This window comes from Cephus cinctus, unplaced genomic scaffold (genome assembly GCF_000341935.2).
Source record: "Cephus cinctus unplaced genomic scaffold, Ccin1 Ccin1_scaffold0153, whole genome shotgun sequence".
Lineage (NCBI taxonomy): Eukaryota > Metazoa > Arthropoda > Insecta > Hymenoptera > Cephidae > Cephus > Cephus cinctus.
In genome coordinates, this window is record NW_014332881.1 from 95,325 (window position 1) to 115,561 (window position 20,237).

A 20,237-nucleotide genomic window follows, 5' to 3' on the forward strand; every position below is an offset into this window, starting at 1 on the left:
TATAAAAATCCACTGTTCTAATTTTCTTTTCTTTTTCAACAAAGATATTCCTTTTCCTTTTCATACTTCACTATCATTAAATGACCTATTGTCATTTAATCATGATGATATCGTCAGACCCATATGTCTTTTTTATATCATTTTGATAACAGAAGTCAAAGAAATATGTCAAAGTATGAAACGCTTCACTATCAAATGTTTATATACATTGTTTGAAAATACCGATCAAAATTTAAATATCTGACAAAACAATTATATTGCGGTCATCACTGAGAGTTCATCGCTTTAATATGGTCAAGGATATTTAAAGTGTCAAAAATAATAAAATTCGATGGAGATTCGCCAGTATTATTCTATTTCACAATTCCGTTTAACGCGGTAGTAAATCAGTCCTGCCTAAATATTGAGTCATGATCTATTTCTGTGTAAGACTGTAGGAGACATACGTTATCCATAAATACTATATCTATAGGCATACCCATATGCTTATGTGGGTACAGAAAGTGATATGGACTGTAGATTCTCTTCCTTTTACAGAAGGGGAAATTACGGAATAATCGACTGCTATAGTATAGTATTCTGTATACGGACTGTAGTAGTGTTAATACATATTGTCAAGGTGTTACGAAATCTCTAGACTCATGTCAGTGTATACCATATACGTGTATATTATATATATCAGAGTTGAGGCGCATGGTTAATTTTAATAATTAACACAGATCCCTTTTTAATATCACATAATAAATCTTTCGTGATACAAGAGCTTTTTGCGGTTAACGTCATACATGTATATCTTTAGTTCAATACTTTAATCATTGACCTCTGACTCGTAGCCGATGCCAAATTTTTACATTTGGTTTACGTTGCCAAAGGCAAATCATGCATAAATGAATTACGTGAAAATGGTAATGTAGAGTTTATCTTTTGAAACTGGCCAGTTGCCCACTGCTAAGATCCTACTAATGAAAAGTATACACAGGTATAGAATTCTCAGTGGATTCATTACATTATATACTGACCATAAATTAGAATTGGATATAGCAAGTCTACAATTAACTATATAGTTAATCAAATAATACGAGCCACTCCCAGATGATACTTCCTGTAACGATTTGACATTGAATTGCTGCTCTAGCGATGAAAATTGTTCCGTACTTCAAATACGTGACTGGCGTGACGAAGGTTATGCACAGTTGATGAACTCTCATTACGTTCGACAGCGACAATCTAAAAATATAAAAGCATCAGACTTTATAAGTTTGTAAAATTAAATGATCAAAGTCTAAGATCCACGAGAGATACATACGTAACACGATGAAGGTGATCATTCATTTCTAACTGTTTCTGCAAATAATAATTTCCCTGTAGAACATGGGCTTTGTCACTTTGTTAGATCCCAAACTTATTTAGGGTCATGACAGTATCACAAGCCATCTTGATGACTGGACCAATGATGATGCTTCCTTGACACAGCATACAAACGTCTCTTTAACAAATAAAACTCATCTCAGGATGTGTGGACGTTGTAGATACCATTCGATAAGGTCAATCCTGAAAAATGAATATTTATTCCAATTGCAAGATTTATTTATGTAAGCTACAATAATATTTGTTTTTAGGTCACCCTAAGTACTTACATACATGGCAAGTATCAAAGGAATCCTATTCCGATTGGATACCAGATTAATGCAAAGGATTTTGTGGTAAATCGAGCGATATAACCAGAAGACGATTTCTTGGAAGCCGTGATTCATTATCTGTAACGTCGGTAGTACCATGAAGAGTCTTCCCAGTATCCATCCTGTTATCATTACTGCAATGGTGGAATCTGCTAATTTATTTGAATTGACAGTATAAGTCTGAGTAATTGCATAAAAACATTAATATCAAGAAATAATACAGTACTCACTGTCAGGATGCAGTAAAGGATACTAAGAGGATCTATATATAATATATATAGAAGACTAAATAAGCCAGGTTACTAAATTTTCTAAGGAGTCTGACAGTAGATCCCAAGGTAAACCATGAATCTCCATGGTACCTTGAATTTACGATGTTGATAAAGCAACATGTCCCATGATTAACGTTATAAGTCAGGGAACTGCATTCCCTCAAGGGTTCAGGATATCAAAGCTGCATGCTAGACTGCACCAACATATAGGAAAGTATGGGTAAACCGCGCACAAAGGTCTTCAGTGGTGCAAGGACAAAACATAAGAAGAAGTGAATAAACTCAGCCAAGGAAGGAACGTAGCTGGCGTCTTATGTGTTTTTGCTCTCACAAGTAACAATAAAAATTAAACGAAGCGTTCCAGTGGCAAAACATTGCCTCCATTTGCACGTCCATTGACATAAACATAAGTGGGTAACGTATAAACATATCACCAAGTAAGAAAGTTAACATAGAACTATTAAGAAAAAAAGTAGCATAAAGTAATGACTGTTCTAGATAAACAAGGTTCACTGTCATTACCAGAGAAGACTTGATGCTGCCTACAAAACTACATTGACCAACCAAAAATGAGAGTTCAGGAATCCATGAGCTCAGAATGAGAAGTAAGAGCGAAAGGGATACCATGTATAGATATATATGGATATAATAGAGAATAACATAAGAAAAGGCGTCCCTTAGTAAGCAAGATGCAGTCATAGGCTTCGTATCTCTTTTACAAGAGGGAACGTGAGACCAAGTCTTCTTTCACTCTCTCTCTCCATCTCTCTTTCTCTCAAGACTCGTGATTCCCCTCAACCAGCCTCTTCGTTCGTTCTCAACGAAGCCAATGGGTCTTACCCAGCGATCACGAAACCTTTCGTACTACTCCCGCATGCTGACTGGTTAAGTTAGCTCGAGTTGGCCAAAGAGGAACAGTGCCAGTAGCTGCTCGAGCTGGGAAGAGAGAGGAACGAGCTTCGACGTGCGTCCTCCTGACCAGTTTCATACTCGAGCAGATCTACGCCGGCTGCTTCGTGTTCGCGTTGCAAAGATTAGCTGAGGAACCTCCTGGTGAAGTAAGAGTTGCTGCAGTTCTTGCAGTAGGTGCCGCTGCTGCACACGGATACAGTTGGTTGTACTCGTTTTGATCTGAGCAAGATGAGCCTACCCTGGACTCTTCTTCTATGGGGTTTTTTACTGGTGCTGTGTTATCGTTCAGCAGTACTGGAGGCTCGTGGAATTAATACCAGGGAATGTCCGCATAAGTGCATGTGTCTTGCCAACACCGTGAGATGCATGTCTCAGAGGCTGACTCGTGTCCCCAGGATACCGGACAATGCTACCGTCCTGTGAGTGGATGATATGGACAATCCTTATTTTAACTTTATTTTATCCATACAAACCTTATTATGATATTAGTCTTTATCTGTATTCTTGTATGTATAATAGATTCTCATGTTGCTTGGATTTATATGAAGCTGTGGGATGAGTTCACTTAGTGTCACTTCCTCTGGGCTCAAGCTATATATGCCCCTGCAGTCTCTTCTTCTTTGAATTTTACTGGAACATCGTCGTTGCTTAGTCAGCTACTAGAAGATACGGAGATAGATCTGAAAAAGAAGAAAATGATGTGTTTGCTTGTTTCCTCGAAATAATATATAGATATAACGTACCGGTTCTTATTTTAAGGACCTAACCGTACAGTTTATTCAAAGAGTTATATGTGGTTTCTAAATTTGTCAACTAGTACGTATAGATATAGACAGTTTTAATAGCCTTAATTGACAGTATAGATTATTATTTGTCATATAAACCAATCTTGGAGGTTTAATACTTTTTTTATAAATCTCTAAACATTAATCTTTTATAATTCAATGATGGAAAATTTTCTTAATTATTAGTATCGTCTCTCAGTTGCTTTTTTTTGTATCGATTACGGGATATATAGGCCGTATGCTTTTATTTGGATTGATTCGTTAATAGCAGTTACTAAGCAGTATGTATGATCAAACTTATCACTTGGTTCTTGAGATCAGGCTATGTATACACATAAGGCCATGCGGTTATTCTTGTTGGTACGATACAGATTTGACTCATCTTTATTTTCATCTTTGATATCATAATAATTCAATGATGATAATGTCAGAGACTTATTATACTTCATCGCACAATTTGATTGTGGTAACCCAATTTTTGGTCATCAGACCTGAGATGTATGTATATATTATTGAAAAGAATTCTAACGGTTCCACTGTACACAGTACGGATTTTCTATCTAGTATCAACGACTTCCTTATATGAATGTAATATCATAACTAAGATCTTTATGGTGGATATATTTTATTCGAGTTTTGTAATGAGGCTAATTTCTTATTGGATGATTCACGAACCTTGTTATACATATGAGGTTTATAAAATTTTATTCGATTCAGATGTTCATGTTCAGCAAGCCAATCCCGCGGAGCTATTAGCAATTCTAAAGTTGCCTCGTGCTGAAATAAATAGAAAAAGACATTCTAGGAGAGAGGATCGCCATCTTTGCTAAAGTCTTATACTATTATGTTGGATGCCGTTAAGAGCTTTAGGACGGGAAGATCAATCATGTTATAATCAATATACAAACTATATTTATCAGTCAGAAAAGAATGATCGTAATTTGGATTACACGTGTAATGTGGCTCGTGTATTATTGATGTAAACATGGCTGGCGTGGACTTGGATAGACTGCCAATGGATTTCTGGAGGAGATAGAAATTTGAAAAGGGCCATAAACATATTTTAACATTGAGAAACGCAGAGGCGCCGCCGATAATGGCAAGAAAAATCGTAAAAAATACGGATAAGTTATATTTTAGGAAACAGTCTCGTGGAGAACGATAAGAACATATAAAGTGAATCTTCGACTTTGAACGAAATCCATGTAAGATTTTCTTCTCGTTGTCAATTATTTTATATCTGAGGCACAAACCGGATTTCGACAGCTTAGTAATAAGTTTTTTAAAAACCGTCAATATGTTGTGTATCTTTCTAGTTTTAAATTGCACAAGCAATCGGTCATTATTCCTGATATAATTTCATTGAATTAAAGAATCTAGTAAAAGTAATGATAGAAACATTAAAGGGATAACGGTAAAAATTAAAATAATAAACGTAACAAAATTGAGGAATTTAATCAGAGTTCAGAAGATTATCATCATTCTTTGGCAAATAAATTTATCGTGTAATTGAGTGTGAATATAAGAATACCAAGAATTGTTTTAATATACATGAGAACGCCTAAGAGCGCATGCGCCAATTTGAATTTTCTGAGTTAATACGTATTTCTCTTTGTTTCAGAGATCTGAGGGTCAATAACATCATTGAACTGAGACCTGGCGATTTTGACGGTCTAAAAGAATTGCATACGTTGCTACTGAATGACAATCAAATAAAGCAGATACGTGCTAATACTTTTAATGGACTTCCTAATCTTAAGATTTTGTATCTTTATAAAAATCGTATAGAGCACATAGAGCCTGGTGCGTTCAGTCATTTGCCAAAATTGGAGCATCTCTATCTTCATTACAATAGATTGACAGAGATACGAAAAGGAACTTTTAATAATTTACCAGCCCTGGAGAGACTCTTTTTGCATAATAATAAATTGCATCGTGTACCTTCCGATGCTTTTCGCAATGTCGGACCAATGACTCGTCTACGACTTGACAGCAATGCCCTTGTCTGTGACTGTGACATTATGTGGCTGGTGGAACGTCTCCAAGACCAACATTCAGAAATGGCTGCAGTATGTCAATTACCTACAGAGATGAAAGGACGTTCCTTGGCGGGAATGACAACCAAGGATTTCCATTGCAGTTGAGTCTTATTAAAAACTAGTTCCCTTGGATCCTTTCTCAGAGTGCATTGTGCAGTGAGTTAATAGGCCAAGGTGAATCCATTTGGCTTACTGCAAGCGAACGTAGGAATGGACTTTGAACAATGCGTGAAATTTTTCATGAATCTGTCTTTTGCAGGCAAACCACGCATCATGGAGGGTCCTGCCGACGTGGAGACAAAAGTAGGCGAGACGATTGTCTTCTCATGCAGAGTAGTCGGTGATCCGAAGCCGGAAATCAAATGGATGAGGGATTCCGATGAGTTGATCGTAGACGGTAACAGGTACGTCGTTCGTGAGGACGGTGCTTTGGTGATCTCCGACGTGACGGAAAGCGACGAGGGCGAGTACGAGTGCATCGCCAACAGCGAAATGGGATCTACAAAGTCAAGAAGAGCCAGGGCAATTATTACAGTCAGTCCTTCTTTACGATTTACTGAAGTACCACAGTCGCAAAAGGTTCTTGTCGGTAGCGAAGTAGTCTTCGTCTGCAGGGCTGATGCACAGTCACTGCCAAATATCCAGTGGTGGAGGAATGGTCTGCAACTCGCTTCCGGCGGAAGAATACTCATCGAAGATTCTGGGTCCACTCTGACGATCCTAGCAGCTAAAGAAAGTGACTCGGCTCGGTACGTTTGCCAGGCCACGAGCTTGGATGGTTTTGCAGAAGTTACTGCAGACTTGACTGTGATCGTTGCTGAGTCCAATCCACCTCGTCTCCTTTATGAACCTCAGGATATGGAAGTTGAACCTGGTGTGACTGTCGAGGTACCTTGCAGAGCTGAGGGCAATCCAAAACCATTAATACAATGGAAGAAAGATGGCAGTGCTGTCGAGGGCACCAGGTTTAAGATATCACGTGGAGGTAGCCTTTACCTGTACAATGTCTCTTCTCAGGATACTGGGAGGTATGAATGCTCTGCAGTGAATGAATTTGGTAGAGCCACTGCGCAGGCTCTTGTGAAGATACGTCAACCTGGTGCAACAGACACAATTATTAGTCGAGCATTTCAGGAGGCTACTGAATCTATCGACCGGGCAATTAATAAGACCCTAGAGTCACTCTTTAACCCAAAAGGACCACGTACGGCCGATCCTTTCCGTCTGGCAAGATTTCCTGATGCGATTGGTCGTGCAGCTGCAAGACCTGCTGAACTCTTTGAACGTACCATGGTAAACATCCGGAGACTCGTGAACGCTGGAGCTTCTGCCAATACTACCCGGGAATTTCGTTATGAGGAAATTCTCACTGCTGATCAGGTAGCAGAGATTGAAAGATTGTCAGGATGCACAGCACACAGACATCGTAGCGACTGCTCCAATATGTGTTTCCATAATCGTTATCGCACTATCGATGGGTCCTGTAACAACCTGCAGCACCCTACCTGGGGATCATCTTATACTGGTTTCAGAAGGATCTTGCAACCCATCTACGAGAATGGATTCTCCATGCCCGTAGGTTGGGAAAAAGGTCGCTTGTATTATGGGTATCCAAAACCTGCTGCAAGACTCGTTTCTACCACTTTGATATCGACGCATGATATCACCTCTGATAGCACAATCACTCATATGGTTATGCAATGGGGACAATTTCTGGACCATGATCTGGACCATGCTCTACCCTCTGTCACCAGTGAATCCTGGGATGGTATAGACTGCAAGAAGTCCTGCGACAATGCCGCACCCTGTTTCCCTATGGAAGTTCCACCAGGTGACCCACGTATAAACAATCGACGTTGCATAGATTTCATTAGGACCAGCGCTGTATGTGGTTCTGGCGAGACTAGTTTACTATGGGGCGGTTTAACCCCTCGTGAACAACTGAATCAACTCACCAGCTACCTGGACGCATCCCAGGTATACGGGTACAACGATGCTGTCGCTCAGGATCTGCGGGACCTTACAACAGATCGTGGACTTCTTCGCGAAGGTCCTTCTCTTCCAGGACGCAAAGCTTTACTTCCCTACGCAAACGGACAATTTGTGGACTGTCGTCGGGATCCTCAAGAGAGTTCAGTCAATTGTTTTGTAGCTGGTGACATAAGAGCCAATGAACAAGTAGGTCTTCTAGCCATGCATACTATATGGTTGCGAGAACACAATCGTATAGCTCGTGCACTTTACGACTTGAATTCTCACTGGAACGGTGAGAAAATTTACCAGGAGGCACGCAAGATCGTCGGTGCCGAGATGCAGCATATCACGTACAGTCATTGGCTACCTCTGATCCTGGGAACAGATACTGATGAACTGTTACAGCCATATCAAGGATACGATCCAACAATAGATGCTAGTATAGCTAATGTCTTTGCCACTGCTGCACTCCGCTTTGGACACTCACTGATTCAACCACGATTAGAGCGACTAGACGAGTCCTTCCAATCTATACCCGAGGGTCCATTGCATCTGCGCGACGCATTCTTCTCGCCGTGGCGTCTGGTCGATGAAGGCGGCGTTGATCCTCTTATACGAGGAATGTTCGCCACTGCTGCAAAACTCAAGCTACCTGAACAGAATCTCAATGTCGAGCTGACCGAGCAGCTCTTCCGCACGGCTCACGCCGTTGCCCTCGATCTGGCCGCCATGAACGTGCAGCGTTCCCGTGATCATGCTATTCCAGGATACCTGTCCTGGCGTCAGTATTGCAACATGTCCCACGTGGAAACCTTCGAGGATCTCGCTAATGAGATCAGTGACAGAAAAGTGCGTCAGAAGTTGAGAGAACTCTATGGACATCCTGGTAACATTGATGTATGGGTAGGTGGTATTCTGGAGGATCAGTTACCCAATGCCAAAGTCGGTCCATTGTTTCGGTGTCTTCTGGTAGAACAATTCAAGAGGATGAGGGATGGCGACAGATTTTGGTACGAGAATCCATCCTCGTTTCCTCCTGAACAATTGGCCCAGATCAAGCAGGTCACCCTGGCGAGGATACTCTGCGACAATGGTGACAATGTTTCTCGTATTCAACCTGATGTTTTCCTCCTGCCTAACGACAATAATCCTTTGGGTGCTTGCAATGGTATCCCTACAGTGGATCTACGGATATGGTCTGATTGCTGTGAGAATTGCGAGAATCGCGGTAATACTGTGTCACGATTTAAACGTCATAGTGCTGCAAAATATTCAGCTACGAATAACTTGCAGCAGAATGATATTCTCGACGAGAGTAACGATTGCAATGATCTGAAATGCTTTAAACAATTGTTAATTGAATCTGATATGAAGACGAAGAAGTTAACGGAACAAGTTGGCGAAATTTCGCGCCGGTTAGAGGAACTGATGTTACGGTTGGAGGAAGTTCAGAAGTCTAAATGAATTTCTGTGGCCGGGCACCATTTTTTTTAAATGACCTCATTGCGTTATCGTTCACCATTCATGTATTTTGCTTATATCGTTGTTATCAATCGTACGCGCAATTATTGTATATATATATGCTTCGTTATTTCAACGGTATGTTCTTTCGTTTTATAAACATCTCCCATGTTTATGATGGACATTATACTCCGGGAATTCATTGGCGAATGTTAAGGCTAAACAAGTCTATTTAGTAAAATGAGTAAAAATATTATGAGTAACGTTTATGGACCATCCATTTGTTAATGTCCCCATTGAGGTACTTTACATGGAAGTATCTTGAAAAAACTCACAGATTAGCATTTATTTGTTGTGTCATGTGTTATATTTTCTAGTATGTACATAAATAGGTTCTACAATAGTAGACCGTCTGTACATGAACAACTGCATTGCATTTATTAGTTAAAGTTTATATTTGTCCTATAAATTTTGTATGCTGTCCTTGAGCAATGACACTCCCTTCATCTTTCTTTCTAAGTTCCACTTCGAGAAAGGCCAAAGTCCTGCCGGCACGTATAGTTTTAGCATCCACTATTACCACATCGCCAGGAAATGCTGCTTTCATGAACCTGTGCCATTAATAACGACAATGTATAAAATAAATGTTAACATTTATTAATAAACAGATATTTAATAATTTTAGTAGTTCTGTATACTATGTAAAAAAAGAAAAGTACTGTTCTTTGTGGAGCGAGAAATATTAAAATAAATCTTACGAGACATGAAGATCTACAGAAACACCTGGAGCAACATCTCCACGAGTCATTAGAGCATAAGTAGAAATACAGTCAACTAGTGTACTAGTAAAACCACCATGGAGAGTTCCTCCTGCATTCAAATGCTCTTCGGCAACAGTAAATTCAACTTTACAGTTTCCATTGCCTGCCGAAACCACATTAAACTATAACAAAATTGGTGAAATTATGCAAATCATCTTAATATCATTAAATATAAATACCAAATCATAATTGTATTCGCATTTTGAGTTCTAAATTGACATACAAGCAAGTAATGAATTTAATTAAAGTTAATCACACGTTGAAAGCGCATGACTGAAACATTATAAAATATATTTTATATATTAATACAAAAACTAATAACTTACATTCTTTAAACACTGATCAAATCCTTTTTTTTCAATTGCGGTTTTTAAAATGGTTTTGACAAAATCTATTCCTTTACCCATTGTGACAACACGTTTATTATATTCCCGTTAAGAAATGTGAAAGAAGCTTCACAGTATTATGTGAAAATAATCACGAACAATCGTTCATATAATAAAGTTGACTGATAAGATAAATCTTTTCTAGAGATACTCGGATATAATTCCACTTGAGAACAATTATCAATTCCGAATAGTTCTGAAATTTACTGACAGTAGACACTACCTGCAAAAGTAATTACTTACGTCACTTTAAGATACGTATAGTTTTGATCGCAGTTTGATAACAAATTGCGAAATATACTCCTATATAATGAGTTGCAAATGTGAGTAAACTTGAATGTTTCAACATCCACAGAAACACGAGCGCATATATCGGTCTATGCTGCTTTATCTTATCCCGGTAAAGATAGAGAATGTTTAAGAGAGTTAAGTAGGGTTATGTTTGTTAGGTTTAGAACTAATGAAATAGGTTACATCTGCAACAGGTCTGACAAAAGTGAATTTCAATAAAAATAACACAATGGAACAGTTGCAAACGGCTCTTACGACAATAAAAGTGTTGCGATCAAGTGTAGGTCAAGTTTTTGATTCTTTGGGAAGTGGACTTCGTGCGGAACATGGAGACGAAAATAAGGAAACAAAATATTGATTGGAGCTTCAGGAACTCTTGACGACTGTTAATGTTAATCTAAGGTCTGTACACATCAAAATATTGTTACATTGGCATCATATTATATTTGATTATAAGATACATGCGATTTCTTGATTTAATTTCAATATCTTCTATTAATGGTTGCTCAACAGAGATGTCGAGCAGGCAGTGAGTAGTTTAAACCCTCCACCAGGCCCATTTAATTTAGCAAGTACTGCCTATCTGAGTCAAGAAACAACACAAGAAAGACAGGCCCTTTATGGCACTCTTGTTAATAGTTATAAATGGACTGATAAGGTTCATGAATATAGCAACGTTGCACAGGCATTGCTCAGTCAAAATTCTTTGAAACGATCCTATACAAATTCTAATAGAACAAAAAGAGGGAGAATACAAACAAGTAGTCACAACGTGTCACCACAGTAAGTATTTATAGTAACATGACTATAATTAATTCCATCCACTAAAATTAGTAAATTAATAAATCTGTATTTTATGTTTTCAACAGGCAAGTTGATTTATTCATATCAACATTTGATCGTCAATTCAATGATATGACAGTCTCTGTATCACGACCATTTGCATCTAATGCTGTGCTCCGTGTAACGTTAGAACATGTTTTGGGAGCAGATGCAGCATATCACGTACAGTCATTGGCTACCTCTGATCCTGGGAACAGAAAACTCACAGATTAGCATTTATTTGTTGTGTCATGTGTTATATTTTCTAGTATGTACATAAACAGGTTTTACAATAGTAGATCGTCTGTACATGAACAACTGCATTGCATTTATTAGTTAAAGTTTATATTTGTCCTATAAATTTTGTATGCTGTCCTTGAGCAATGACACTCCCTTCATCTTTCTTTCTAAGTTCCACTTCGAGAAAGGCCAAAGTCCTGCCGGCACGTATAGTTTTAGCATCCACTATTACCACATCGCCAGGAAATGCTGCTTTCATGAACCTGTGCCATTAATAACGACAATGTATAATATAAATTTTAACATTGATTAATAAACAGATATTTAATAATTTGAGTAGTTCTGTATACTATGTAAAAAAAGAAAAGTACTGTTCTTTGTTGAGCAAAAAATATTAAAATATATCTTACGAGACATGAAGATCTACAGAAACACCTGGAGCAACATCTCCACGAGTCATTAGAGCACAACCAGAAATACAGTCAACTAGTGTAGTAGTAAAACCACCATGGAGAGTTCCTCCTGCATTCAAATGCTCTTCGGCAACAGTAAATTCAACTTTACAGTTTCCATTGCCTGCCGAAACCACATTAAACTATAACAAAATTGGTGAAATTATGCAAATCATCTTAATATCATTAAATATAAATACCAAATCATAATTGTATTCGCATTTTGAGTTCTAAATTGACATACAAGCAAGTAATGAATTTAATTAAAGTTAATCACACGTTGAAAGCGCATGACTGAAACATTATAAAATATATTTTATGTATTAATACAAAAATTAATAACTTACATTCTTTAAACATTGATCAAATCCTTTTTTTTCAATTGTGTTTTTTAAAATGGCTTTGACAAAATCTATTCCTTTACCCATTGTGACAACACGTTTATTATATTCCCGTTAAGAAATGTGAAAAAAGCTTCATAGTCTTATGTGAAAATAATCACAAATACTCGTTTATGTAGTAAAGTTGACTGATAAATCTTTTCTAGAGATTACTCGGATATATTTCCACTTGAGAGCAATTGTCAATTCCGAATAGTTCTGACATTTACTTACAGTAGATTGCAGTAGATACTGCCTGCAGAAGTAGTTACTTACGTCACTTTTAGATACGTATAAATTTGTTCGCAGTTTAGTAACAAATTTCTAAATATACTCCTATATAATGACTTGCAAATGTGAGTAAACTTGAATGTTTCAACATCCACAGAAACACGAGCGCATATATCGGTCTATGCTGCTTTATCTTATCCCGGTAAAGGTAGAGAATGTTTAAGAGAGTTAAGTAGGGTTATGTTTGTTAGGTTTAGAACTAATGAAATAGGTTACATCTGCAACAGGTTTGACAAAAGTGAATTTCAATAAAAATAAAATCAATGGAACAGTTGCAAACGGCTCTTACGGCAATAAAAGTGTTGCGATCAAGTGTAGGTCAAGTTTTTGATTCTTTGGGAAGTGGACTTCGTGCGGAACATGGAGACGAAAATAAGGAAACAAAATATTTATTGGAACTTCAGGAACTCTTGACGACTGTTAATGTTAATTTAAGGTCTGTACAGATCAAGATATTGTTACATTTGCATCATATTATATTTATTTATAAGATACATGCGATTTCTTGATTTAATTTTAATATCTTCTGTTAATGGTTGCTCAACAGAGATGTCGAGCAGGCAGTGAGTAGTTTAAACCCTCCACCAGGCCCATTTAATTTAGCAAGTACTGCCTATCTGAGTCAAGAAACAACACAAGAAAGACAGGCCCTTTATGGCACTCTTGTTAATAGTTATAAATGGACTGATAAGGTTCATGAATATAGCAACGTTGCACAGGCATTGCTCAGTCAAAATTCTTTGAAACGATCCTATACAAATTCTAATAGAACAAAAAGAGGGAGAATACAAACAAGTAGTCACAACGTGTCACCACAGTAAGTATTTATAGTAACATGACTATAATTAATTCCATCCACTAAAATTAGTAAATTAATAAATCTGTATTTTATGTTTTCAACAGGCAAGTTGATTCATTGATATCAACATTTGATCGTCAATTCAATGATATGACAGTCTCTGTATCACGACCATTTGCGTCTAACGCTGTACTCCATGTAACGTTAGGACATGTTTTGAAAGCAGTGATAGCATTTAAAGGATTAATGATTGAGCGAGTAGTTGTCACAGGATATGGTGAAACGATGGACTTATGGACAGAGTCCCGTCACAAAGTATTTAGAAAAGTAACAGAGAATGCTCATGCTGCAATGTTACATTTTTACTCTCCTGCGTTACCTGAATTGGCTGTGAGGTCATTCATGGTAAGTCAAGTTTACTTATTTGTTTGATGATAAAATAAGTTATGATATAAAAAATTTATCGTCTTGCAGACTTGGTTCCACAGTTTAATCAACTTATTTAGCGAACCTTGCAAACGCTGTGGACTGCATCTTCACAGTGCACTGCCTCCAACATGGAGAGATTTTCGTACTCTGGAACCTTATCATCAAGAATGTAAACCTTAATTATACAAATCATCATTATGATCATCATCGAAGATAAAAAAGTATTTTAAATCGAAATACATAATATTGTCAGATGCTCCTGCGAGATTTATAATTTTTTTTCTATAAGCAACTCCAATCTCTCATAAAGTGTTAGTTCATTATCCAGACAACTGATATTCAATAACTGTACATTTTATTTTCTAATAAAACAATTATCAACAGACATTCCCCTACTGTACTATATCAATCATGATACATCTAGATTGAAAAAATCCATGAATCGATATGAAAAAATACGAAATTCTTCATTATTCAACTTGAAAATAATTCATATCCATGCATTGAGGGTCAGCTAAAAATAATTCAAACAAGTTTTCATCAATTTTCTCTGTATCTTTATTCAATGAATAACAAAACTGATAATAGTATAAAGTTAAGGGACTAGAAAGTTTTCGAGGCAACCCTTCGCATTGTATCCTTTTTTTCTATATGCAGTAACAAAACGTTCTACCGATTATTTGCTTTCGCTCTTGAATGGCACAGAAGTATAGATCAATACGGAAATAACAATTAATCAAGTATCTTAATAATTAATTCATAATACAACCATCCAACAATACAAGACTGAACCACGTCATTGTTATCGACAATAAAATAAAGACTGTCAAGGCATATTCCGTTATTTTCTTTCAGGCAATTAGCGTACACCTAAACTGTGCCATCATGTTGAGCCCCTAATAAAATTATCCTATGAATAAAATCAAATATTCTCGTATTCCATGTCGTGTCTGTCGACTTTTTTAATGAGAATATTAATTCCGATATTAATCTATACATATGTGTATACATTTATTTGGAGAATATTGTAAATATATATATTAAAATGAGATTACCAAGAAACAACAATGAGCAAATTAATTTTGATATTACTGAGAGAATCTCATACCTACAAACTGATGAGCTGAATGGGTTTTCCATTAGGGTAAGATAATTTATGCACTGTACATAATTGATTCTACAAGTTAGTTAAGTAGGTAATCTGCAATACATTATTGTATATTATTGTGATTAATCTCTACTAGCATGTAAGTAAATCACAGAGCCTTATATGGACTGAAAATGCATTCGCAAAAACTCGGTAGACATTTTGTTCATCTAAACTCATCAAAGAGGAACGACGCAGCATTGGAAATAAATCTGCATTGCGAAATTTACCAGCCGATTTGCGTCTCGCATAATTGAACTTGAGTTAAAGTAATCCTAGCAAACGAGACGTAAGTACACGACGAAAAGAGAAAATAAGTGGTATAACAATTAACAGATATTTAAAAGACGACAAAAAGGACATGTCTCCTTGCAGTAAGTTCGTAGCGTAATAAAATGGCGGTAGCCCATTAAAAATTTAACCGATTGGCTTCATTTTGTCTCAAAACGCAAGTAAATTCCAGACAAAATTTGTTCTGCAAATTCCTAGTGTGAATTTCATTCGAAGGTATAACGTTATTATACATATACGATTGAATGAAAGAATTGAATTTACGGAAATCGGTCCCCCTGAGAATGATTGCAGATCAATGTCGTTTAAAATTCGAAAAAAAAGAAGCTCTCGTTCCTCGCAATGACGATTGCGGTACATCATCGAAACAAGCGAGTATAAACATTTTCATTCGTTATATAATAGCTCTGCAATCGATTTCTCGTGTTAATCATTGGTTTCTTTTTTTTTCACGCTTTTTTTTCTTCGTTTACCCTATGTATGTATACCGTTCTTAATATCGTCATATGTTAATTAGTTTCATATAATAACTAATTAGTATCATCGTGTAGATATAATTACGTTATAATAAGTATTTTTTTCACATAACTGTACACATCCACATTTGGAATATTGGCGCTTTCGTGGGAGCGCAAGTCATTTGCATGGCAGTGAACTTATTTTACAAATTGTTATTGTGATCACTTGCTTGATGGACTGATCCAAACTTTTCTCTTTTTCTTTTTGTAAGACTATCTATATTGCGTCAATGAGCTTAATATCGTATCAACGACTCAAAATGATTTATGAGAGTATCAATATTAATAATTGGCGAAATAAATGACGCCTCTAATTTTCGTTAATAATTATCAATTATACTTAAACGGGGGATAATACTTTTATTAACCAAACGAATATATATGACATTACCATCCTTTTACTGTAAATAACAAAAATTTCTTAATTTCCGACAAGAACAATTTTTAACCTACAATTTAACCCTTAACCAGAGGTCAAAAGACTTACGTTGTCAATGAGGTGGGGTATGTTGGTTTTTCACTAAAAAATTCGATACGAACGCTTTTGGTAGTCCAAATCAATTAAAATGTTTTACACATTTTGACGCATAGTATTCACGTAGATAGAAAAAAAACCCAAGTGATTACCCCATCTTTTACAGCCGGTATAAAGGTCGCCATATAATCCGGTATGCATTTCACAGACCCACCTCGCCGGTTAAGGGATACAAAAAAAAGTACAGTTATATAATGAGCTTTTCCGGTAAGACAAGAGTGGTATAATAAGAACGTCTGCCAATACCCACATATTTAATTTCGAGTCAATGTAATTGCAACTATGTTCCAGTATATTTTGAGTTAATAAGCTTATAATAATTTAAAAATGGATATGCTAGCGTTACTCGGTCCGCAATTATTGTACAGCCATTATATAAATGAGACCCGCGCGTCTTTTGACATTCGCTTATAACATGGGGTAGCCCCGTTATTACAGTTCACATCAGACGTTAGCATCTTGTGTTCCTTCCATTCTTTTTCATTTCATTAATTATTATTAAATTTTTTTTGTTTCATTAAACGCTACTATCCCCTAGTAGCTATACCTAGCCTAAATCGTTATTAGTAGTATCGTTAAAGTCTGATAATACCACAATGCGAGGAAACCTACATTAGCATATCTTCAGTTCAATAGCTTTATTGCCTTTCTCACTGATTCTGTATGTTTTGGACAGCTTATAATTAAAAGTTTCTCATTAATAACCATTATACGGTGCGCTGCGCTTGAATTCTCCTTTTTCCTTTCTTTTCCACATTTTCATCATCCATTATGTTATTTATTTACTCGTTTATCCTCTCTAGTCTAAGGTATCCTATTTACGCTTACGTCGCAGAGAATCTTTCCCATTCATTATATTTGGTATAAATAATCCACACTGTTAATAGGTCGTTTCGAGGATTCGTATAAGCAGATGACGGGAGGCTGCTGAAGAATTAATGCGTCTTTTATTTATCCGTGATTAGCGCATGCGTCTCACTCGTGTCGTAATGGAGCATCGAAATAGACGAAAGTCTATTCTAATAAATGAGAAAAACACGTTTTAATTTGATCACGTGTAATTATTTATTACTCACGTCGATTCGCGTGTTTTACTTCATTTTTCCACTTCTCTCTCTTTCTGTCCTTGATCATTAGCATACTCCATTCAAGCGAGAACACTGTGCGTGCCATCGTTATAATGATGGACTCTAAAAATTTTTCCCTTTATTTTGTAGCGTTTTGTACTGCAGCAAAACAAGAGCAATAAGATATACGAACGTCGAGAGAAAGATTAGCAATGATTTGTAAATCATCGTTAGCTTGATTAGTGGAGGCGAAAATCGCTTGTCAATAGGCGGTATCGAATACATAGTATGCTTACTCTTGTATGTTTAACGTTAAAGGAAAGGCATAAGAGAGAAAGAATAAGTAAATAAAAATCAATACGACACGTGGATCGATCACGAGTTCAATAAGACTAGAGAATCCTGATCTTTGCCTCCCACGTACGTAAACGTAGCTAAACGTATAATTGGTCTTAGAACTTGAAGTAAAGATGAAAAACATCATCGAATTGACTTTTTTTTCCTTTTCTTTCCTGAGTTTCCTCATTTTTTTTACTCTTTCATTTGTCTAATGAAACTCGAGGCCTTGAAAGTCACGACATCCAAGGTAACGTCTCTTTTCTTTCTTTCTTTATCTCTCGAATAAATTTTCTTTAGGGTTACTTCGCCATGAAATTGGCCGCACTACCGAGTAATGAAGGATTATTATACATTTGCTGAGTAATGACGTGGTATGTTAATATGGTAGAAGTATACACGTATATACAAGTATGTACATATAAGGGAAGGTTTCCCGGATCATTCCCAACCTGATACGAGTGTGCTGATAAAAGATTAAATGATAAAAAAAAAAAGAAAGCAGTCAATGAGGGCATCAATAAACGATAATGGCAGCAGTACGATTGTTGATAGTAGATAGTCGATAACTCATATGATTGGTCGTTATACAGAAAGACAAAAGTAATTTTCTCACTATACTTTGCGTTCAATTATAATTTATCCTTGTGCATTATGTAATTATAATAATGACTAGCATCAAAGATAATGCAGCCCTACACTAGGTTCGATTTATTATTCGTACATAAAGGAATGTCATATCTCACGCACGACTAATAACAAGTACTTACGCATCCTGAGAGCCGTCAGTTTAATCGATCCCATGGATCTTCGTTCTCTGGTCATTAAAAAAGGATGATATCGTAGAAAATAAAGTTTACCTTAATAATGCACTTATAGAATACCGAACATTACGAGCAATAGCGGCAATAGCATAGAATGCGTTGTCGCCATTTTTAATAGACTGAACTATAACCGCCATAGTCAAGTAAACGTCTCGTAAAAATTTTTAAATCGAGTTCCAGTTGCTTCCAATCGTATTAGATCCACGTTCGAACGGAAGATTAATTACTAATATTCATATTCCGTAAATTCGAGCTCCATTCATCAAAATCAAGTTTAGGCACAAAAGAATATATTCCCTCTCAGTTTCTTCTTCGCCTCTTTGACTTACGACGGGAGATCCGTTCGAACGCGAAGGATAAACTGGAACGCCGAGACCCGTAAGTACACAGAGATTTAATTATTACAATTAATGGATGCATACTGTACACACACGCATGCACACACACACGCGTAGATATAACCTAAAAATAAATGTATTCAATTTAAAGTAAATTATCAGTGGAAACCTTCCATTACACCCACAAGTCTTTCTCGCACAGATTCCGAGATTACGCGAAATTTATATCCTAGGCGGATACGGCACCATTGAGATCCCATTAATAAATGAGAATATCCATAAACCGATCAACCCAGTGAATGTACAGTCCTCTATAGTGCCCACTAATTAATTAACTCGGTACGTAACCAGATTCACTACGCGCTAATAGAAGGTAGAAGTGTTTAGGGTTACGAGTCCATTGATCGATCAGCGTTAAGTTGGTACGAACGATTTTCGACCGTTTGTAAACCACCATTTAAATGGTCTTTAGTAACTCTCAGCTAATTCTAACCTATGAAACTTAAGCGCACACTAGCGATATTCCTTTTAGGTACGATCGCTGTCGTGTGGCTCATCTTCCGGCCTTGGTGTCAAGCTCCATCCAATATTGGTGCTCGCATTTGCCGCACGGCGCAGACTGTTCCGCAAGAAGGTCGCACAGGCTTTGCTGCGCTCGGTGATTATCTCGTAGAGATGATTCTCCAGGGTGAGGCTGTTCGTGCTGAGTAGCAACGGCAAAGGAATGGGCATCGGTGCGTTCATCATCATAAAGTTCCCGATATTAAGAGGAGTTTCCCATTGTCAGACACCACTGTTCGGAAAGCGTGGCGGGGGAAGCGGGGGCGGTGGCCTCTCCGGTTGAGCGGGAGCGATGGAAGACCGCTCGGAACCAGCTGCAAACACAACTGTTGTCATCCGTTAGTGTCTCGGTCCTTTAATTTTTATTATTCATATACGTCACTTCCTCCCGCGTGACGTACTTACTTTACGTTTTTAATCGCACGCTTTATCATTTCTTTTCTATAGGATTTTCGAAATGGTATCTCACTCTTCTCTTATAACATGGATCCTCATCCATCTCGACCTTCCCTTTCTCATGTATGTACGTATACCATATATTATATATATGTACATATACATATATATATATATATATATATATATAT

The 20,237-nt window shown here is 37.0% G+C and overlaps 6 protein-coding genes and 3 long non-coding RNA genes across 29 annotated transcripts in view; 4 read left to right on the top strand and 5 right to left on the bottom strand.

The window, feature by feature from the left end:
• Window positions 1–6: 6 nt before the first annotated feature.
• Window positions 7–2,593, bottom strand: LOC107263342. The gene is made up of 3 exons (XR_001536650.2): window positions 1,638–2,593; window positions 1,307–1,551; window positions 7–1,227 (listed from the first exon to the last, which is right to left on the bottom strand). It is a non-coding gene; the product is annotated as an uncharacterized LOC107263342 (long non-coding RNA).
• Window positions 2,594–2,848: 255 nt separating this feature from the next.
• LOC107263320 (peroxidasin homolog) lies at window positions 2,849–9,801 on the top strand. Its single transcript, XM_025080713.1, has 3 exons — window positions 2,849–3,282; window positions 5,270–5,787; window positions 5,947–9,801. The coding sequence occupies exons 1-3, from the start codon at window positions 3,092–3,094 to the stop codon at window positions 9,123–9,125; spliced, it is 3,888 nt and encodes a 1,295-aa protein (XP_024936481.1). The 5' UTR covers window positions 2,849–3,091; the 3' UTR covers window positions 9,126–9,801.
• Window positions 3,151–4,422, bottom strand: LOC107263346. Its single transcript, XR_003058468.1, has 3 exons — window positions 4,324–4,422; window positions 3,337–3,543; window positions 3,151–3,280 (listed from the first exon to the last, which is right to left on the bottom strand). It is a non-coding gene; the product is annotated as an uncharacterized LOC107263346 (long non-coding RNA).
• On the bottom strand, window positions 9,440–10,707 carry LOC107263338 (acyl-coenzyme A thioesterase 13). Its single transcript, XM_015730418.2, has 3 exons — window positions 10,270–10,707; window positions 9,881–10,065; window positions 9,440–9,733 (listed from the first exon to the last, which is right to left on the bottom strand). Exons 1-3 carry the CDS (start codon window positions 10,348–10,350, stop codon window positions 9,574–9,576), a joined length of 426 nt encoding a protein of 141 aa, XP_015585904.1. The 5' UTR covers window positions 10,351–10,707; the 3' UTR covers window positions 9,440–9,573.
• Window positions 10,582–11,760, top strand: LOC107263288 (mediator of RNA polymerase II transcription subunit 27-like). The gene is given in 4 exon segments (XM_025080782.1): window positions 10,582–10,652; window positions 10,815–11,022; window positions 11,134–11,403; window positions 11,490–11,760. Coding segments are annotated over 4 exon segments (678 nt in total). The 5' UTR covers window positions 10,582–10,639; the 3' UTR covers window positions 11,677–11,760.
• Window positions 11,673–12,784, bottom strand: LOC107263337 (acyl-coenzyme A thioesterase 13-like). The gene is made up of 3 exons (XM_015730417.2): window positions 12,482–12,784; window positions 12,093–12,277; window positions 11,673–11,945 (listed from the first exon to the last, which is right to left on the bottom strand). Exons 1-3 carry the CDS (start codon window positions 12,560–12,562, stop codon window positions 11,786–11,788), a joined length of 426 nt encoding a protein of 141 aa, XP_015585903.1. The 5' UTR covers window positions 12,563–12,784; the 3' UTR covers window positions 11,673–11,785.
• A 7-nt stretch (window positions 12,785–12,791) lies between these two features.
• Window positions 12,792–14,420, top strand: LOC107263330 (mediator of RNA polymerase II transcription subunit 27). 3 transcript variants are annotated; one of them, XM_015730408.2, is made up of 5 exons: window positions 12,792–12,953; window positions 13,033–13,241; window positions 13,353–13,622; window positions 13,709–14,009; window positions 14,079–14,420. In XM_015730408.2, exons 2-5 carry the CDS (start codon window positions 13,069–13,071, stop codon window positions 14,211–14,213), a joined length of 879 nt encoding a protein of 292 aa, XP_015585894.1. In that variant the 5' UTR covers window positions 12,792–12,953; window positions 13,033–13,068; the 3' UTR covers window positions 14,214–14,420. The 3 variants fall into 3 exon arrangements, with proteins under 3 accessions (XP_015585894.1, XP_024936546.1, XP_015585895.1); XM_025080778.1 differs by having other exon boundaries at window positions 12,792–12,947; XM_015730409.2 differs by having other exon boundaries at window positions 12,854–12,870.
• A 147-nt stretch (window positions 14,421–14,567) lies between these two features.
• LOC107263324 (glucose transporter type 1) overlaps window positions 14,568–20,237 on the bottom strand; it is a 35,733-nt gene continuing 30,063 nt past the window's right edge. For 14 of the 19 annotated variants that reach the window (XM_025080723.1, XM_025080725.1, XM_025080724.1 and 11 more), the window contains one exon: window positions 14,568–19,976. In XM_025080723.1, the coding sequence (XP_024936491.1) occupies window positions 19,873–19,976 (104 nt within the window). In that variant the 3' untranslated portion in view covers window positions 14,568–19,872. The remainder of the gene's footprint in view (window positions 19,977–20,237) is intronic. The other 5 variants (XM_025080726.1, XM_025080727.1, XM_025080732.1 and 2 more) reach the window with 1 other exon arrangement.
• Window positions 19,859–20,237, top strand: part of LOC107263344 — a 5,809-nt gene continuing 5,430 nt past the window's right edge. Inside the window, exon 1 of the long non-coding RNA XR_003058465.1 lies at window positions 19,859–19,988. This is a non-coding gene — a long non-coding RNA (uncharacterized LOC107263344). The remainder of the gene's footprint in view (window positions 19,989–20,237) is intronic.